The 18101-nt window shown below is 31.8% G+C and overlaps 1 protein-coding gene across 5 annotated transcripts in view; it reads right to left on the bottom strand.

The window, feature by feature from the left end:
- The window catches only part of LOC140447393 (four and a half LIM domains protein 2-like), a 402290-nt gene that overhangs the window by 22286 nt on the left and 361903 nt on the right, over nt 1-18101 (bottom strand). Inside the window, exons 1-2 of one of the 5 annotated variants that reach the window (XM_072540021.1) lie at nt 15414-15530; nt 10278-10544 (exon numbers count right to left, since the gene is read on the bottom strand). The exons of the other annotated variants lie outside the window; for them this stretch is intronic. Coding sequence (XP_072396122.1) covers nt 10278-10476 — 199 coding nt within the window. The 5' untranslated portion in view covers nt 10477-10544; nt 15414-15530. Of the gene's footprint in view, nt 1-10277; nt 10545-15413; nt 15531-18101 lie in introns of those variants that run through there. 5 annotated transcript variants of the gene reach the window in all.

Below are 18101 nucleotides of genomic sequence, written 5' to 3'. Positions count from 1 at the left end.
ATTTGTTTTGTAAACTTCCGGCGTAATTAGGAAAGCCGATGAAGCACAATGGATGAGAGAGCTAGGAGGGGAGCAGTACGCGGTTCGGATCACTTTCTATTATAAATGAATTAATAGAAAACTCCTAGAAGAGAGAAGAGAAACAATAGAAGAAGAATGGAGTAAGATTAAGAGGTTGACAAAAAAAAAACTGAAAAAACGCGCAATGGACAAAATAAATGAACTATACTTGTAGTATGTTTAAAAAAGAACATTAGAAAGGAGCGAAAAATTTGAATAAGAACGAAGAAAGGCAGAAACAATGTAGAAGAATCAGAAGGAGATACAAAAACGACCAAATACTAAAAATGTAGGAAGACTTCGATCAGGGTGACACTAGAGGGGCATATAAATTTCTGAAACAACTCAACTCGCTAATCTTTTTAGAAATAATGAAGGAAAAATGTTTAGTGGTGATGTAGCAATAAAAGCAGGCTGGAAAAAAACCTACCCACAAGACAGGAAATAATGGATGCCATTAAAGTACTGAATAATGGAGGCAATCATCAAAAAATAAGATCGTGAGGAAGCTTCACTTCTCTTCCGGTGATCATCATCGATGGAATAACTGGTCGCCTCATGTTTGGCACTTCTAAATGCTAGTAGGAATAGAGGAATTCAAGTATCCCAATCTTTTTGCTTATCAGCGACAAATATTGCAAGGGATTGACAAACAGCTATTATGTCTTTCGACCATTTCGTCTGATTGAGGATGGAGAGGGATAGCGCGAGTTTTCTTAATATCCAAGATTTTCATTAATTTCTGACATAATTCTGATTCAAAATTTCATTCTTGATCAGAATATAACTCTAAAGGAACTCCATGTCGTCTTGACAGTGGCTTCGTGATTAGGAAGAGGTGCAATTTTATGCCATTTTGAAAAATAATCCATTGCGACTATTAAGAATTGTTTTCTCTATCTGTTATTGGAAGTATCCACTACAAGTCGTTCAAAAGGCTCTCCGGAAAGGTACTGTGTCATTTTACTACGACTTCTAGGTACTTTTCTACCGTTACATGAATTGAGGAGGTAATTTTCATAACCCCATACGTCCATGTTGGCTATTTTTTCAAGAAAGCAAAAAAACCGATTCATCTAATTTTTTTTCACCAAAACATATTTATGTGATATAATTATAAATCTGTATTGGTTTCTGAAATAAGAAAACTACATACTTTAGAAAAAAGTGATATAACAAATTAAAAATATAATGTGGGGTTATGCATAAAACACATGTCACATGTGGGGTTATGAACATATTTAGATATGTGATGTTTTGATCAATTTAGTATAGTTACTGTGTAACTATACTATTGTGTTTTGGCTCTTGTTGTTCTTAATATATTTGTGTCATGTGTGTTTGTATGTGGTGTTGTACACGGTGGTGTAAACAAACTTACATTTGGCGATTGCCCAAAAGCTTACATGGGTCAAATGGGTAGAACCTTTAACAAACGGATAGCAGAACACAAAAGGGCTTTCAATAATAGAATAACAGATTCTACTTAAGCACTTCACCATTACGGGGAAATTAATATGTGTCAAGCTGCCTTCATGAGCTGCTAAAAAGTACATTAAGATTAGCACAGTCGAAACGCGCCCTGCTTGCTCTTCAGTCCAGATATAAAAGTACGAGGTGTTGTCATTGTTAATATCTGTTACACAAACATAGTTGTCTAGCATAAAAAGCCTGTTGGATACGCGTTCGAAAAGTGGTTGCACCTTCTGCATGTCAAAACATAAATTGTCTCTTTTTCTTTCGTTTCTTTCATTGGCTCATAGAAAAACTTTGTCATTTTCCTGTGTATTCTTCTTTCAATAAAAAGTATCTGCTTTCATTTTGTCATAGAAACACTTTGCCATTTTCCTGTATATTCTTTTTTCAGTAAAAAGTATCTGGTTTTGAGTTCCTGTATTATTTTTAATTTTATAGTCCATCAAGACACAGTTCTCACAAATGCCGGTTGAAACCAACAATTAAATTCTGCGCAGAATATTTTACGAAACATTGATAACTTTACTTGGAGTTGATAATTTTCTGCACTAGGATTATAAATCATGTGAAGTTTCCGAATTAAAGATCACTACTTAAATATATTCTGTTTGATTTGTTGCGGTTGTAGTGACTTTCAGTACCTTTTAAATTCACAATAAATTGGCGAACCGCTTCCTTCTTAATCAGTGATCTTTGACTTATTGTATCACCTCCTCTATTGTCTTGTAGTCCTTGGTTAGTTTTAATAGTGTAGTCGTCGAACTATTTCTGGGGTACACTAATTAATGCACAAAAAGAAAGATTTACACACAGTTACGCTACCCCCCAGAAGCAAGAGAAATTCGGTAGGTCACGGTAGTCGATCTCTGAAACTAACCTGTTAAGATTGTGTACTGTCAAAAATTTCAATCAAAACCATGTGTCTAAGTCACGTGACTGGAATATCTATTCCTCATTGGATGAAGAAAATGTGGGGTTTTGCTATAACCATTACTCATTAAATTTGGGGTTTTGCTTTAAACACCTACTTTTGAATTAGAGCTCTTGTTAACGACAACGGTCAACGGGTCGTTTTTGACACCGTCCCGTCGGCCGTTGCTCAGTGTCTTTCAGGTTCTTATGAATGTTTGTTCACGCAACGGCAACCAACCCGTTGGTTAACTTTTCACCGTCTACGTATCCAGTCCCCCTCGACAAGACGTTCGACGGGCCGGTAACGTGAACCCTCAGTGAACCTTTTTAGTTTATGGAAGTGTGTTAACGGCGTTGGGCGAGCATCCGTTGTTTCAATAAATTTCTTCCTTTGTTGCCACTAAAATATGGATTTTGATATGAAAATTTTAATAAGTGCGGTAGAAAATCGACCTGTGTTGTGGGGTAAAACCACGGAAAGCTATAAAAATAAACAGCTCATGTATTAATTTAATTTAATCAGCGTTTTAATTTATCATGTACTATTCCTAACAATTTGCGGAAAGTTTCTTGACCAATTCGGAAGTAATTGAAGAATTTTGTTTCGTCTTTTTTCAATTCTTCGTAAAGTGTATGGAAAGCACCATACTTTTCTCTTTCTAACAAAATAGGATTATCCATATTTTTCTTTTACGCTTCTCCCGTTTCTTCTGCATTTTTTATACAAATAATACGCTAGTATAACTTTTTGCTTTGACGACAACATGATATAACATATATTGCGTGCACTTGTTACTTTAAAACTGACGATATTTCGGAGATTCCATACTGTCAACGGACGCATATCCCTTGAAATTTATGAACCGTCGACACGGGTACCCATTTAGCATCGTACCGTTACCCGTTGAAAAAAACGTTCGTTAACAAGAGCCCTTAATGTTACGACTGGAACCGTGAGGTTTTGATCCGCAATAAACATGACATATTTTAAAATTACAGATCTCATATTAAAAAAAAATGTTTTTAGTTTAAATATATATATATATATATATATATATATATATATATATATATATATATATATATATATTGTTATGATGTGTTTTTTGTTTGAATGATGAGCAATGAGTATTTTTAATAATATATAGGGTTTTTATCGCGGTTCTCAAAGAATTAGCTTGTAAGTACTTTTTTAAATTATCTTTATTATAACTATTATGAAACACACATATATATCTAACCTAGTCAATGTAAATTTAAAATAAACTATCTTTAAACTGATATTCTTATAAAACTAATTAAATTCTATAGACAATCTAAAATTTAAACAAACTATCTTCAAAATTGAAATTGTTATGACACTAACTAAATTATATTAACAAAATTTTGTACCTTTCTTTCACTGAATGCCTAAATGAACTGTTTTCCACTAAGTATATAGATTCTAATCACCACTGAATGTCTTCGTACTTCAGTTATCCTTGTTTTTTGTGAAATTACTTTTTCCAATTATCAGCTTCTACCAATTTAAGATATAGTTTTCTTCACCAGCATTTATACACCACCAACCAAACCAGCAAACAGCATTTATATTTATTCTTCTTTTCAATATACCAATATCCAATTATTATAAGTTGATTTATACTAATCTCCAACCATAATATAATTTAATTTCTTCCAATATACCTTTTTTTATCTTCAATAATTATTTGTGTATAATTATAAATGTGCATTAAATTATATGCATAATTTTTAATCTTCATTTAACTCAATATATTAAACAATTTGACTATTTGTACCTGATTCACTGACTCCAACTAACTTTCATATTTCTTACTAAAATTTTCTGACTGACTTCTTGAAAATTCTGAACAATTTACTTCACTATTCACTAACTAAATGTGTCTAATAACTTTCATAATGAACTGGCCTGACTTCTGACTAAAAACTTCCAAAAACTGCCATCTTGAATCCAAATCACGGGTATTTATATCTTTTGGATATTCCAGAACCATCTGGTAATAGATCATGTTCCAATTTGTTCTATCAAATACTTGTCTGAATTTTCTGGAACAAACCATTTCGCAAACATGGCCATCTCCGGAGATCCAGAGAATTCCATTCTTTTCTATTAATAATTTTGTTTACATTTAGGCTTTTCAGATCAGAATATATAATTAAATTAGTAACTTAACATTCTAATTTAATAAAATACACATTTCAAACAATATATTATTATAACCCCACTTTATATTCGTAAATATTCTTAAACGTCACTTCAGAGTATAAATATCTGTCTATCACTCACTGTATAGTGTGTTGCCTAGTCACATGGCTCACTTACATATATCTACCACATTATAATTACTAAAATACAACTTTTTACAATTATTATATGCTAATTTATTAAAAATGCCCTCACATAAATATATTTTTATTAAATTCTCTAGTATATAAATTCTTAAAATAATCAAATACTTTTTTATATCTAATATTATGTAGTATATAACTTATAAATTATTTTCTATAAACCCTAATTGTCACAATATATATATATATATATATATATATATATATATATATATATATATATATATATATATATATATATATATATATATATATATTAGTATATATATATATATATATTAGTAAGAACTATATAGAAATATCAAGGTTCTTTTATTATGTTAATTACAACGAAACACTATCGTTGCAGGTACATATTACCGACATAATTCCATGCATTTTGATATAAGTTACTATATTATAGTATACCAAACTCGACACTATTTTTAGCGTCACCTGATCTAAATCTGGTGACTTGATTAAAATCGGAAAAAAACAACTACTGGCATGACTAATCGTCTACTTTTTACATTATACAGGATATTTATGTAGTTAAACTGTGAATCTGTGTTTGTCTTCAAAAACAGATGTTAGGCATTTTTTGTTGCATAAAATCAGATAAAAACTACAACGACGCTGTGTCAGACGACTAATTAGATAATAAAGTATTATACGGGGACAAACAAACTCGAGACAGAGTTTTATTACATCGTTTTCATCATATTAAGAGATATGTATACTTATAAGGAATACTGAATCGTAGTAGAGTTCATTTAAAAACATACGAAAGGTGACCGTATGTCGTCAGTTTTTTGTGAAGTGATAATATTTTCACCGTAGTCCATGCTCAGTTGTTTTTATTTAATTTTTTTTATAGTCTGAAGTTTTTAAAAGGAATTACTGTGGGAGTAGAAAAGATAATTAGATTTATATAATTATATATATATATATATATATATATATATATATATATATATATATATATATATATATATATATATATATAATTATATAATTAAATTCAGATTTTTGCATTAATCTGTGCCTTCTAAGAATTGCAAGGCAAAACAGACATTGATAAAGATGTAATTAGAGAAATGGAGAATCTAAAATTGCATTCCACAACATATCTCCTCAACTAAGCAAAAATCCTTGGCGAATTGGTTTCTAGTACTCATAAATAGTATACCGAAATAAAAGGAAAGACAGTACGATTTGATTTCATGTATAGTTCCTCTGTATATCCGCTTATACGTATTTAACAATATTTCCTGTCGTAATAGAAGCAACGCTAAAATGCCTTCGATATGGATATTATCAGATGTCGCTATTGCGTCCATATCGAAGCCTTTTTGGCGTTGCTTCTATTACGATAGGAAAGATTGTTTTCACGTTCAGAGCATCTGTAAATATCCGCTCCGAAGATTCCTTTTAGGATGAAATACGTATAAGCGGATATACAGAGGCACTATACGTGAAATCAAATCTTAACTGTCTTTCCTTTGATAATAAGAATATAAAATAAAACAATATAAGATCTCTATTTGATTTTAAATATTAAAGAACACCCTTCAAAACGAACAGGGCCGCATTTAGGTCAATTGACGTCCTACGCAATTCTCTAGTCGCCGCCCTTCAAACATGTACCATTTTTGCCAAAGAAAAAATTGCAAGCAGAGTTTTTTATTTAAATAAGAATACATTAAAAATGGATTTAAACTACGATGTTTATATACATATTATAACAAAAAAAATTGTCATTCCAGTTTGATTACATCACAGATTTCTTCCTTGATTTGTCTTTGGCAAAATCATCTATAATGTCGTCATAATTTATCGCCTTTGTTACGTCACTTTCTATGGACTTCTTCTTGTTCTTCATCTTCCTTTTTATAAGCAATTCTACTTGTTTATTGGCAAATTAATACCTCTATGAAAGGTTGTCACTCCATTAATTGCGCAGCCGTCCGATACTTCTTCTGCCTTTTCTACTTTTCTACTTTCTATGGACAAAATCGACAAATTGTTAAGACGTTCTTGCGTCATAATTGACCGGAAATTATTTTAATTCTTGACATTCTCGAAAATGACATTTCAGCGGACACGTTGGCAACTGGGATGCACTAATAAATGCGCAAAGCAATGCCAAAATTAGGGAAAATATATTCCAATCCACTCTTCTTTGAATGTTTAGATATGTTAAATGGTAATTTTATTGTGGTGTCCAAATGACCCTTTAAGTGAATGCGTTCCTGTGTGAATGATTCCTCCTTCCAAGAGAAATTAAATCCGCAACATCTTTCATTAAGTTTCGTAAGATGACAAAAATCTATCTCTCTGAAAGGCCATATTATTCAGTTGACGAGTTTCTTAATGTATAAAAAAGAAACAAAATTAATATTGTTTATAATTACATTTGAGTGTCTCAAGCAGTGGCTACAATTTGTCTCATTTGTTGTCTGTACAAATTATGTAAGTGATACAATAATTTTACTAATTTAAAATTGTATTGTTCTGTTTTTTTATTATATTTGTTTTTGTTTTATACTTTTTATACTTTTTCTACTTTTTGACTGATTTTTTTTAGCTTTGTCCATAAAATTGTTCAATAATTTTCAGTGACAATAAAGCATATTTCTATTCTATTCTATAATAATGTATCTAGGTCGCCTTTATAAATTTGTATCAGATTTTTAGTTTCTTTAATAATTTCTTTTGGCAAACCTGTAATAACACGACAACGTTGATAAATAAGTTGATAAGATTCTAGACGTCTATTCAGGTCTCTTATCAGAGTGTCGATTATAATATATACAATGTGTGGATTTTCATCTCATCACTAGCTGAAAAGTTTAGTTCATCATCGACCCCTCGTATTTTCTTTTTCCCTTTCTTATTTCTTTATATGTTTCATTTCGGCACAATTTTTTGACTTCCTCTTCATAAATGGCAAAATTGTTTCTAATTAAGGTACAGTAATTTGAAAGAGCTTTATACTCTTTAACGACAGAACCCATTGCAGGACTCTGGACATACTTATTGGATAGGTTCACACTTTCTAAAATATGTTGCCAAATGACAGCTAATAAAGCCATTTCAAAAGTGTCCATTTTTTCAAATATAGAAAGTGCTTTATGGTTCACAGCTGCAGTTTGACATTCGTCGTTAGAGGATTCTGCTGCCAAAGATTCTACTAAATTGAGAGAATGTCCAGAGCAAGTTACGTACTCAGCAAGTTTATTGTGATTTTTTATTCTGGCCTGCAGCCCTGAATATTTGCCGGACATATTGGATGCGTTATCATATGACTGGCCGCGACAAACACTTAAATCAATGGTACGTTAATCTAAAGTCGAAATCACTGTCGATTCCAAAGAAGCAGATTTGTGACCTTCAGATGGAATATTTAATAAATCTTTCAGTCCGCATACCATCACCAGAAACTTCCGTTCTTTTTGAATGAATAGTGTTAAGAGAATGCAATTTGTTTTCTAGAAATGAATGCCCACTTCTATTTCATTGATGAATGTATTTAAATATTATTCGATTTTAATTTTATATACAAATATTTTTTTGTGCAGTATTTTTGCCTTCCTCTCACAATTTGCCGCCCTAGGCAACTGACTATATTGCCTAATGGATAAAACGGCCCTGAAAATGGGGGTTTGTAAAGTTCTTTTTGTTAATTTGTTGTTTAATTATTACAATAATAGATTCAACAGTCGGTTTTTTGAAAATTATTAATAACTTGCACAAAAAACTTGTATGTTTGTTTTTGGCAGTTTTGCCTTTTATGTTGTTGTTTCCTGTAGTCGCTTGTTATCTTCTAAGTTGAAAACATTTAATTAAACAGCAATTAAGCTTAATTAAGCTTTTTAAACATGGAATTCGACTAAGGGAATAATTAAGATATAATATTTTCTACAGTAACTGTTGCGCGAATTATTGCATTGCTACAAGACGGAAGAAGTCAAGTTTATGTATCAGAAACTTTAGGTATTACGAGAATTACAGTACGGAGAGCTTTCCATCGCTTTATAGAAACTGGTACATACTCGCGCCGATCTGGTTCCGGTCGTAGAAGAGTTACCTCGCAAAGATTTGATCGTTCTATTGTGATGGAACTTTTAGGAAAACGCCATTCCACTGCCATTGCTGCAAGAAACCGTCAGCAAGAGGTTCGAAATGTGAACGTAAGTGAGAAAACGGTTAGAAAACGCCTCAATGAAAGAGGAGTAATGGCAAGAAGGCCGGCTATTGTTCCCGAATTACAACCCAGACACTGTAGGAATCGATTAATTTTTATTCGCTTGATGAATCTCGGTTCTGTTTGAAGTCTGGTGATGGCCGAGAGAGGGTTTGGAGACGGAGAGATGAAAGATATGCCAAAGCTTGTATGTCCCAGAGAAGAAAGTTTAGCGGTGGTGGCGTCACGGTTTGGGCAGAAATCTCATTTGAAGCTCGAACTGTAGTTATTTTCATCAATGACCCCTGAATGCTCACCGTTATTTAGAGGATGTCTTGCCAGAAGCAGTAGTTCCATTTGGTCCATTTATTGAGGACAATTTCGTCTTTATGCATGGTAATGCACGGCGGCATACTGCAAAAATCGTGACAAATTACTTGGGGAAAGTAGGAATTAATACTCTAGAATGGCCGGTGTGCAGCCCTGATCTGAATATCATCGAACATCTTTGGGATGAACTTCATCGTAGGGTTAGAAGTCAATCAAACGGTTATTGATGTTTTAGGGCATAATACCCGATCTTAGACAATTTTGTTTAAGTTCACTCGTAATTTTTATTGCTTGTAATCGTTTCGATATAACACTATTTTCTTTGGTAGCCTTCTAATTAAATAAATTATGCTAATATTAAATAAATTATGCTTATAAGGAATTAAGCAGTAATGTCCATTTGTTGTTTTAAAACTGAAAGATGTAGAGAATACAATATGAAACAATGCATAAAATTTCCAATGAATTTTTATTTTCGGAAATATATAGGGTGACCACTTTTTTCGCCAGTCAGTGTATAATATATAAAAAATTAACTTGCTTATCATTGCATAATCTTTTCTACTACTAATAATACGAGAAAAGTAAAACTTTGCAAAAAAAAATATTTATTTTAAACTGTTTAATTAAATTACTCGGTTAAATAAACAATTCACAAAGTAACTAATTGAATTTACCCAAATTAAAAAAAATCAGAGATTCTCCGGTCTATATCTCCTTAATTATAATGTAAACCAGAAAACGGAATATTTATTGCGAAGAGTACGACAGGGATGTGTATCGTTACCAATTTTATATAATATTTATTCTGAAAAAATATTCATTACTGCAATACACTGACGTGGGAGTTGAACGGCTGAATAATATTAGATATAGGATAAATATTCTACCAATACGCAATCAAATTGTTAATTACAGTTTTTTTGTTTTCCTGTCGTAATATATTATTTGATATTTAACATACCTAATGGTAAGCTGGTTGGATCTCCCTGTAGGCAAGCGACTCCCAAACAACATTTGAAGCCCGTTTTTTCCCCGGGTATCTGCATCGACAATATCGCCACGTCCTCATTCCGTTCTTTGGCCCGACGTATTCGATCTTCACCCACGGTTTTAGTTTGTAGGTTCATTCTTTTGAACTGCTCACTCATAACGTCTGCCATTGTGAAATCACTTTTTTATTTTTACTTTAACGTTTTTTCTACAAGTACTTTTTTAAGCCGAGAAGATTCTTTGAAAGAAATTAGTGTTAAAGAAAAGGTTTGAAGTGCAAATCAGTGCTTAGATGACAACTGTACGTGTTATATCTCATATTTTCATTCAAAATTTACTTCAAAAATAAATTAAATTTCAACAATATAAAAAAAATTGAAGTAATATTAAAATAACCTAAGTATTATACTAATATATTGGAGCCCTCGAAAGATAGAGCACAGACAATTGAGGGAAGTCCTAGAGAAAACAACTAAAAGCAGTAGAGTCTAAGTAAAAAGGAAAAAGTGTAGGAAAAGGGTAAAAAGGCACTATAGAACGGACAGAGACAAGTAGAAAGAAAAATGAATACAAAAATAACAAGAAAACAAAGTCAAAGAAAAATGCTAAATATTTACACTGAAAATAATACAACCATAGTTGACAGAGGAGAGTTACAGAAGAAACAAGGCAGACAAACGTTAGAAACACAAGAAAGTAAAAGGAACACGTAATTGATTAAAAATACATTAATAATAATCAGAAAAATATTAATAAATGAGGAAAATATATGTGAAAACGAAACAGTTAGGAAGAGTTACTGAATGAAAAGATAGAAATAATTAAAAGCTACAAAGAGAATGGGTTAGAGCCAATATATAAGTAATTTTTCTCAGATAATTATTAATCACATTTTTTTTTCATCACACTTTTAACAGTTTGTCGAACAATTAACTTTTGAATACAGGGTGCTCTATTAACATATTAAGTGACATAGAAAAAAGAATACCCAGTAACATTGAATTTATTACAATAATTATTTGTATTCATCTCGTAGAAATCATCTCAAATTTAACTGTTGGAAAAAATGTAAAACGTTTTCACGATGTCTTCTGGATTCAAAAAAAACGTCTAGGTATACTCCTAATAAAAAAATCGCTTTTCTCTTGTGGTATCTCATCCCAGGCGACTTAGTCGGCGGAGGATAAAGTAAATGGAGTAATATTTTTCCCATATTGTCCCAGACGTGTTCAATGGGTGAAATATCGGGAGATTTAGGGGACCAAGGCAAAAAATTGATTTAATTGTCTTCAACATGGGCTTAAGTAATTCTGGCAGTATACGGTTACGTGTTAGCAAAGGGGGCTAAGGAGTATCCATATATAAAAGAGAACATGTGAGAACTTCCTTCAAATAACGCACCACGGCCATGTTGTCTCTGATGGTGGACACCAACATTTTTCTATTTTCCTAGGCAATAACTCTCCATAACCGTAATTTGAATAGGGTATTGCACAAACTTATTTTCACAGAAAATTGAGGATCTCGTCTTTCATTAGGTTGCCTTCTCATCCTTGCACGGCGATCATCCATAGCCAAACAGAATCTCGACTCATCACTAAAGACAATAGTATTCACTTCGAGGTGTCAGTTCAGCCATTCTCTGCATCTAACCAGTACAGAAAGAGGTAAAAACAATAAAAAGCAGTGCAAAATAGATTCGATTGATAAATGGGTAGGAAAAAAATAGCATACTGATAGATTGGCACAAAACATATAGTGACAATCATCAGAAAAATCATCAAGGGAGAGAAAAAGCATTGCGCGACTTAAAAAACGCAGGTGTACCTGTTTAGAAAAATGTACAGATAATTCGGCTGTTAAGAAGAAGACTGTGTCAGTAAGGTTTGGTTCGTTTTGAATAAGACAATAATCTTTCCAACTGACATCGAGTGCTAAGATTTTGACTAGTGTTTTTTAGTATTTCAAAATATTCTTTAAATTGATTACATTCCAACCGATTGAACAATGAATGTCGAATACATTCGCTACTTGGCTAGCTGTATGAAGAAGTAGAAAGAAAAAGGTCCGGTATGAATAAAGAAACAATTAAGTACTTTTCGTGAGAATAGTGCATCCACCTAAGAGAGCTTGTAACAGGAAACATTTGGCCGAATTGAGACATGAATTGTTAGAGCAACCTTCATATTCGACAGATTTGATATTCTCTGATGTTTATTTGATCATGAATATTAAGAAATGTATGGCTGATAAATATATATTATTAAGATCTTCGCGAATATCATTTCAATGACGAAATTCTATTGGATAAGCGCCGGAAAAATGAATTTTTACACCAAACTATCCAAATTCAGACAATTACATCATACAGTCAAAACAATATGAGTAGACACAAACAAAGATTACATATAACACATGTAAGATACACAATTCCAGAAAGAATATATAATTACAATAGAAATTACAGCTCGGATATAAAAATAAAAAGAATATTGAAAGAAAACCATAATTTCAGATATAAGATCCATACAGGAAGTAAAAAAGGAAGAATTATTTGCTTTATACAAATCGGTTAATAGAAAAATCAGTGAACAAATTATAAAATAATATGTATTTTATCACTGTGCATTTTAATTATACACACGAGTTCGAAATAGGGAAGAACTACAAGGAGCCTAGAAGAAAATGGGATGATCTACGATGTCTCCTGCAGCTTTCAAGAATGAAACGCTAAAATACAAGGAATGGTATACAAAAATATAAAACTGTAAACTATCTGTAGCAAGAACATGACAAATGACTTCAAATCAAATAGGTTGACGATATCGAAAAAGAATTGCTCATCTTTTTTTTTAAATGCATATAAGAGATAAAAATTAGTCCATCCAAAAGATATTCGGATAGACCCAAAATATAATATTTTCCAAAACTAAAATTTTTATGAATTATTTAATACAGGGAAATCCCAGAATATAAATTTGATATCATTTATTTATTAACCTAGTTTTTTCAAATGACCACAACTGGGAAATTTTGTGTACATATTTTAACATCATTTTTAGACAATGTCTGCGTAATTTATTGCCTTTATGACGAACATTAAATTATTTCTAAACTGATAATATATGTTACAAAACGTTGCTAAATTTTTATTGCATGCCGGCAATAAAAATGGTCTTCTAAAGCAAAATAATATAATACATTAAAAACTAACAAATAAAGCTTGGATTGCTTGGAATCTAACGGAAGTAGTACCTAAAAGCAATAGATATGATAATATTTTTGCAATATTTGCAAACGAAATTAAAGAGTTACAAAGCATACTAGAAGATGTATACAACACGTGCCAACACTATGGACTTATGATATATTCAAAACAATTAAGAAATATAAATAACCTGGGTATCAATAACACAACGATAGAAATAGTATAAAGCCATTTAAGTATACAGTTAACGAAGATGAAGATCAGAGAAAAAAATTAGATCAGAAACAAAAATAGCAGTGTTCTGAAGCTATTTTCTTGCATTCTAAAGCAATTACTATTTTAATGGGAATAAGCCAAAATTGAAGTTTAAAATAAGTTTATTGACGTTTCAATTTCCACTTCGGAAATTTATTAATGTTTGTATTTTAAAAACGATTTCCTAAATGGAAATTGAAACGTCAATAATCTTATTTTAAACTTAGATTGTCGCTTATTCCCATTAAAATAGAAATTTCAAGATACATATTCATAAAATTAACATAACGATTCGCACAACAATTGTGCTACGCTGCTAAAATGCAATAAAGCAATCTGGAATAACAAATTAAACTCTTTAGATGTGTTGATTGATATATGTGCTGTTCTTATGAACACGGTCGGTTTCACAAACCGCAGCGTCTGAACTAAATTGGGCACCTGCAAACAGTAACGATTCCTGCCAGGTGGCTGAGGTCCACACTCGCCAACGCAAACAGCAAGGGGGGCATTTTAAATTTGCTAAAAGCTTATTTTAGGATGTAGTTACCCCAAGTGAGTAAGAGTATTTTGGTAGATGTAGACATTTAAACCAAAATCTGGTGAAAGCTACAACTTTATGTTATGAAAAAAGTCTGACAAGGATAGAGAAGCGAAATAACGATAGGTGGCCAAAGAAACACGAACCTTAGATGTGCGGACAATAACATAATGTTAGCTAATTCAGAAGAGGAACTGCTCCAAATTCAGAAAAGCTAGACAAGATAAGCAGGAAAAATGGACTTCTGATGAACAAGAATAAGAAGAGCGAAGAGAAATGGATGCCTTCGTAATGTGGAAAAATATTTCAAATATACAAGAATTAAAGCTCAACACATGATTTTCAACAAAAATAAATCAGTCCTACCTCAGATACTTCGGCACATAGCTCGAAGAACAGTCTATAAAAACTTTTATCGGAGGTAAAGTCGATGGAAAACGACATCGAGGAAGGTCTCTCACACTCTGGATGTAGGTATACATGAATCTTCCCTAGCAGCCCAAGACAGGAAAGGAGGGAAATCCACCGTACGAGCGATCGAGAAAAAATCCCATTACACTCTTTCGAGAGTTAACGGACAAGAGTAGAAGAAGAAGAAGAAGGTACTGCTTACTACACAAGAGAGGAGAGAACCAGAAATTATTAAGCAATGAAGGTGTAATAGAAGATCAAATAAATTTGAATCAGAATAGTGGTATTTATTACTTCGAACTCCAAGAAAAATAAAAGACTAGACAAAATAAGTGTATAGAAAGAACACTACGATAAATATTGTATAGAATAACCTAAAAACACGAACAAATTCTTATAGTGAATAAAAACAATATTAATAACTTATTATTTAAAGAAAAATAAAATAACAATAGTAAAATCGTGAATAAAAATCAAACATTTCTTTTAATCCACTGATGCTATTATAATATACTATGCCGAAAAGCTAATCTTAATATATTTTGAAACATTTCTATCAAATTAATATATTCAAAAATATTCCCGAAATTCTGTATTCACTTTTCAACCTCCTTTATGTAACACCCTGTATTCCGTTTCGCTCTAAACCCATCCAAGGGCTCCGAGTTATTGAACTTCAAAGCACTTCAAACCTTTCTCACACTATTTTTTAGAGGTTATCATCCAGCACGCGTTAGTATTGTAGTGAGGATCGCGAGCGACTTCTAAAGAAGTTCCGATATGAACTGAAAGCAAACAGCAAAAACTGTAAGATCACTCGCGGTAGCTCGTACCTCTCGTAGAAGAGAAACAGCCTACCCGGTATTCTAATACAGTCAATTTTGGTGAAAAACCAGGTAACGGTTGAATTATTTGTGATTTTGCGAATAACTTTTTTTATACAGCTTTTAAGCTACTGTATTTTCTCTTAATTATTAAAACATGTCAATATTTTTTGTTAATAAAATGGGTACATATATAGTATATCAGTTGATTAAAGTTTCCTCATAATTGGAATAGTTCATAACATAAAAATTTAGTAATTAGTTAGAGCTCCTCTTATGATATCGCACTCCTCTATTCTGCAATGCATGCTTTGCATGATAAGAAGAAGAAGAAGAGTGCGAAATATGATTCGGTTCTATTCCTGATCCGACTTATCTCTCCGAATTAGCACCACTGCAGTCATGCTTCCTCATGTCTTTCAATGGGTAGGATTAAAGACCAAAAGGCCTTATTCTCAGGTAAAATGCTTTTATATCACGTTTTGTTCTGCAGCAGCCAACCGTTGATTGCCAGTTGAACTAGTGGTGCTGAAACGATCCCTAAAAGCATTTGCTCTTAGAGAGCGTTCTTCACGATTACTGGTGCTGCGAAATGCTGGGTATAATTGACAAAACTAACCATACAACACGTAAGATTGTACATTAGAATTTAAGGAGAGGAATCCAACTCTCCATGTACAGTAAAGCTCAACATTTACAAAACATTTAAACACCGGTTATGATATAATGATATATATGTATTTAATGTACATTTTTACTGAATTGAAATGATTCGTAACATGGATTTTATTTTAAGACATCTCAAGTCTCAAGACGAAAATTTGCCTGACATATAACGAAATCATCATCACACAACCAAAATTTGTCCGCTGTCGGACCAAATCTTTCATATGTCTCCACTTTTCTTTGTCTTCGCAGCACTAAAGAGTTTGTTATCAACCTTTAGGTTATCTGCCCATTGAGTAAGTGGTTTTCCACGTTTCTCTTATAGTTAATTCCAGATTCTTTTTTATGTCTGTAATAGTTCCGATTTTCTTCGAGGCACCAACCAAAGCGGAATCAAATAAAAACAGCGATACGAAAAATCCAAAAGTAACTTAAGCAAAGAATACCAAGAATTCCGGAAGTTCTCCGAATGCTGGAAAATCCGCTGCATCGACGAAGAAGAAGAAGTAATTAACTAATATCGTGATTTAAAAAAAAAAAAAGATTAACAGTAGTCGGTACAGTTGACTAGCGCAAAGATTTATACTGTTTTCTATATTTTTAAAATTTAAATAATATTTTTAAAATTGAATAAAGTAGTTTTATTATTTATTTATTATTTATATTAAAAAAAAGTTATATTATATTCAAATAATTCAATGAATTATTATGTTTGCTCTTAACGCCCCCTGTTGACGTATTAACAAAGCACACGTTGTTTACTTCTGACGTTCTGACAGACCTACAATAAAATATAAATAAATATCATTGATAGTAAACTTAATTATTATATAAGCTAAATAATATGTTTAAAAATAATAATTGTTTTTATATGAAATTATTTTAAAACGAGAAGTGTGAAGAAAATTTAAACATGATTCAATATTGTTATTAATTGTATGATATTTATAATTTTAATTTAAAGTAAATATATGATGACTAGAAACGAATTGACGCTAGCCGTGACGACGCCATCTTGCGGCGCTAGATGCGTGACGCTTGTCTCAGCATCTTACTATAGAGAAAAAGTAATACAACGTCAGCATAGAAGTTTCGCTTCAAAACTACAAATTGTTTTTGAGTACCAAATGATTGTTTTTTCCTATAATAAATGTTATTTCATTGAAAATAGGTATATTAGTCAAAATAATTATAATTCTAAAACTAATGGAGAGTAAATTTTAGTTGGTAGCACTGGGACGTCACAGAAATGTCACTAATAACGTGCAATTAACTTTAAACTAAATAATGTAATAATCCAACTACTGCTATGTTACGAAGGCCCTGTTTGATTTATTAGTTTGATTAAAAAATACAAAAAAGTAGCCTGCTGCATTTTTACATTGGATTTCTATTATAAACTTTCGGTTATAAAAAGATAATTTCCTAGTTCGTACACATAAATACCCGGACTAACACGCCAGTAGTCAATGGTAAGTGAGTCTCATCACGAATATTTGATGGAATGAATTAATAGGAGATTATTTTGTGCCTCGCAAGGTTAACAACGAAGCCCACAAATTTATGTAGATACATATGTTTTTGTAGGCAAAAAAGGAAATAACTATTCTTTACAGAGAGAATGTACACAGTGAGTGACTGTGCAATACTGTTGTTGGCATAAATCATAGTTGGATGTCAAGAATGAGATAAACAAATTACAAATCTAATTAACAATTTTTTTTCTAAAATATTTAATAGTGTACATGCATACCGCTAATCTGGAGGACAGAGAAAGACGGAATTATACGTTCAGTCGGTTTTCCAGACTTTTATCTCATATATTCAATTTACTGTTTTTCTCCGCGGTGCTAATTACTCCTTATTTTATCGTGTGTATAATCGTTTATC

The sequence above is a fragment of the Diabrotica undecimpunctata genome, chromosome 8 (genome assembly GCF_040954645.1).
Source record: "Diabrotica undecimpunctata isolate CICGRU chromosome 8, icDiaUnde3, whole genome shotgun sequence".
Taxonomy (NCBI): Eukaryota; Metazoa; Arthropoda; class Insecta; order Coleoptera; family Chrysomelidae; genus Diabrotica; species Diabrotica undecimpunctata.
Note: the sequence above shows the minus strand (reverse complement) of the source record. Positions and strands in the feature narration are given on the sequence as shown.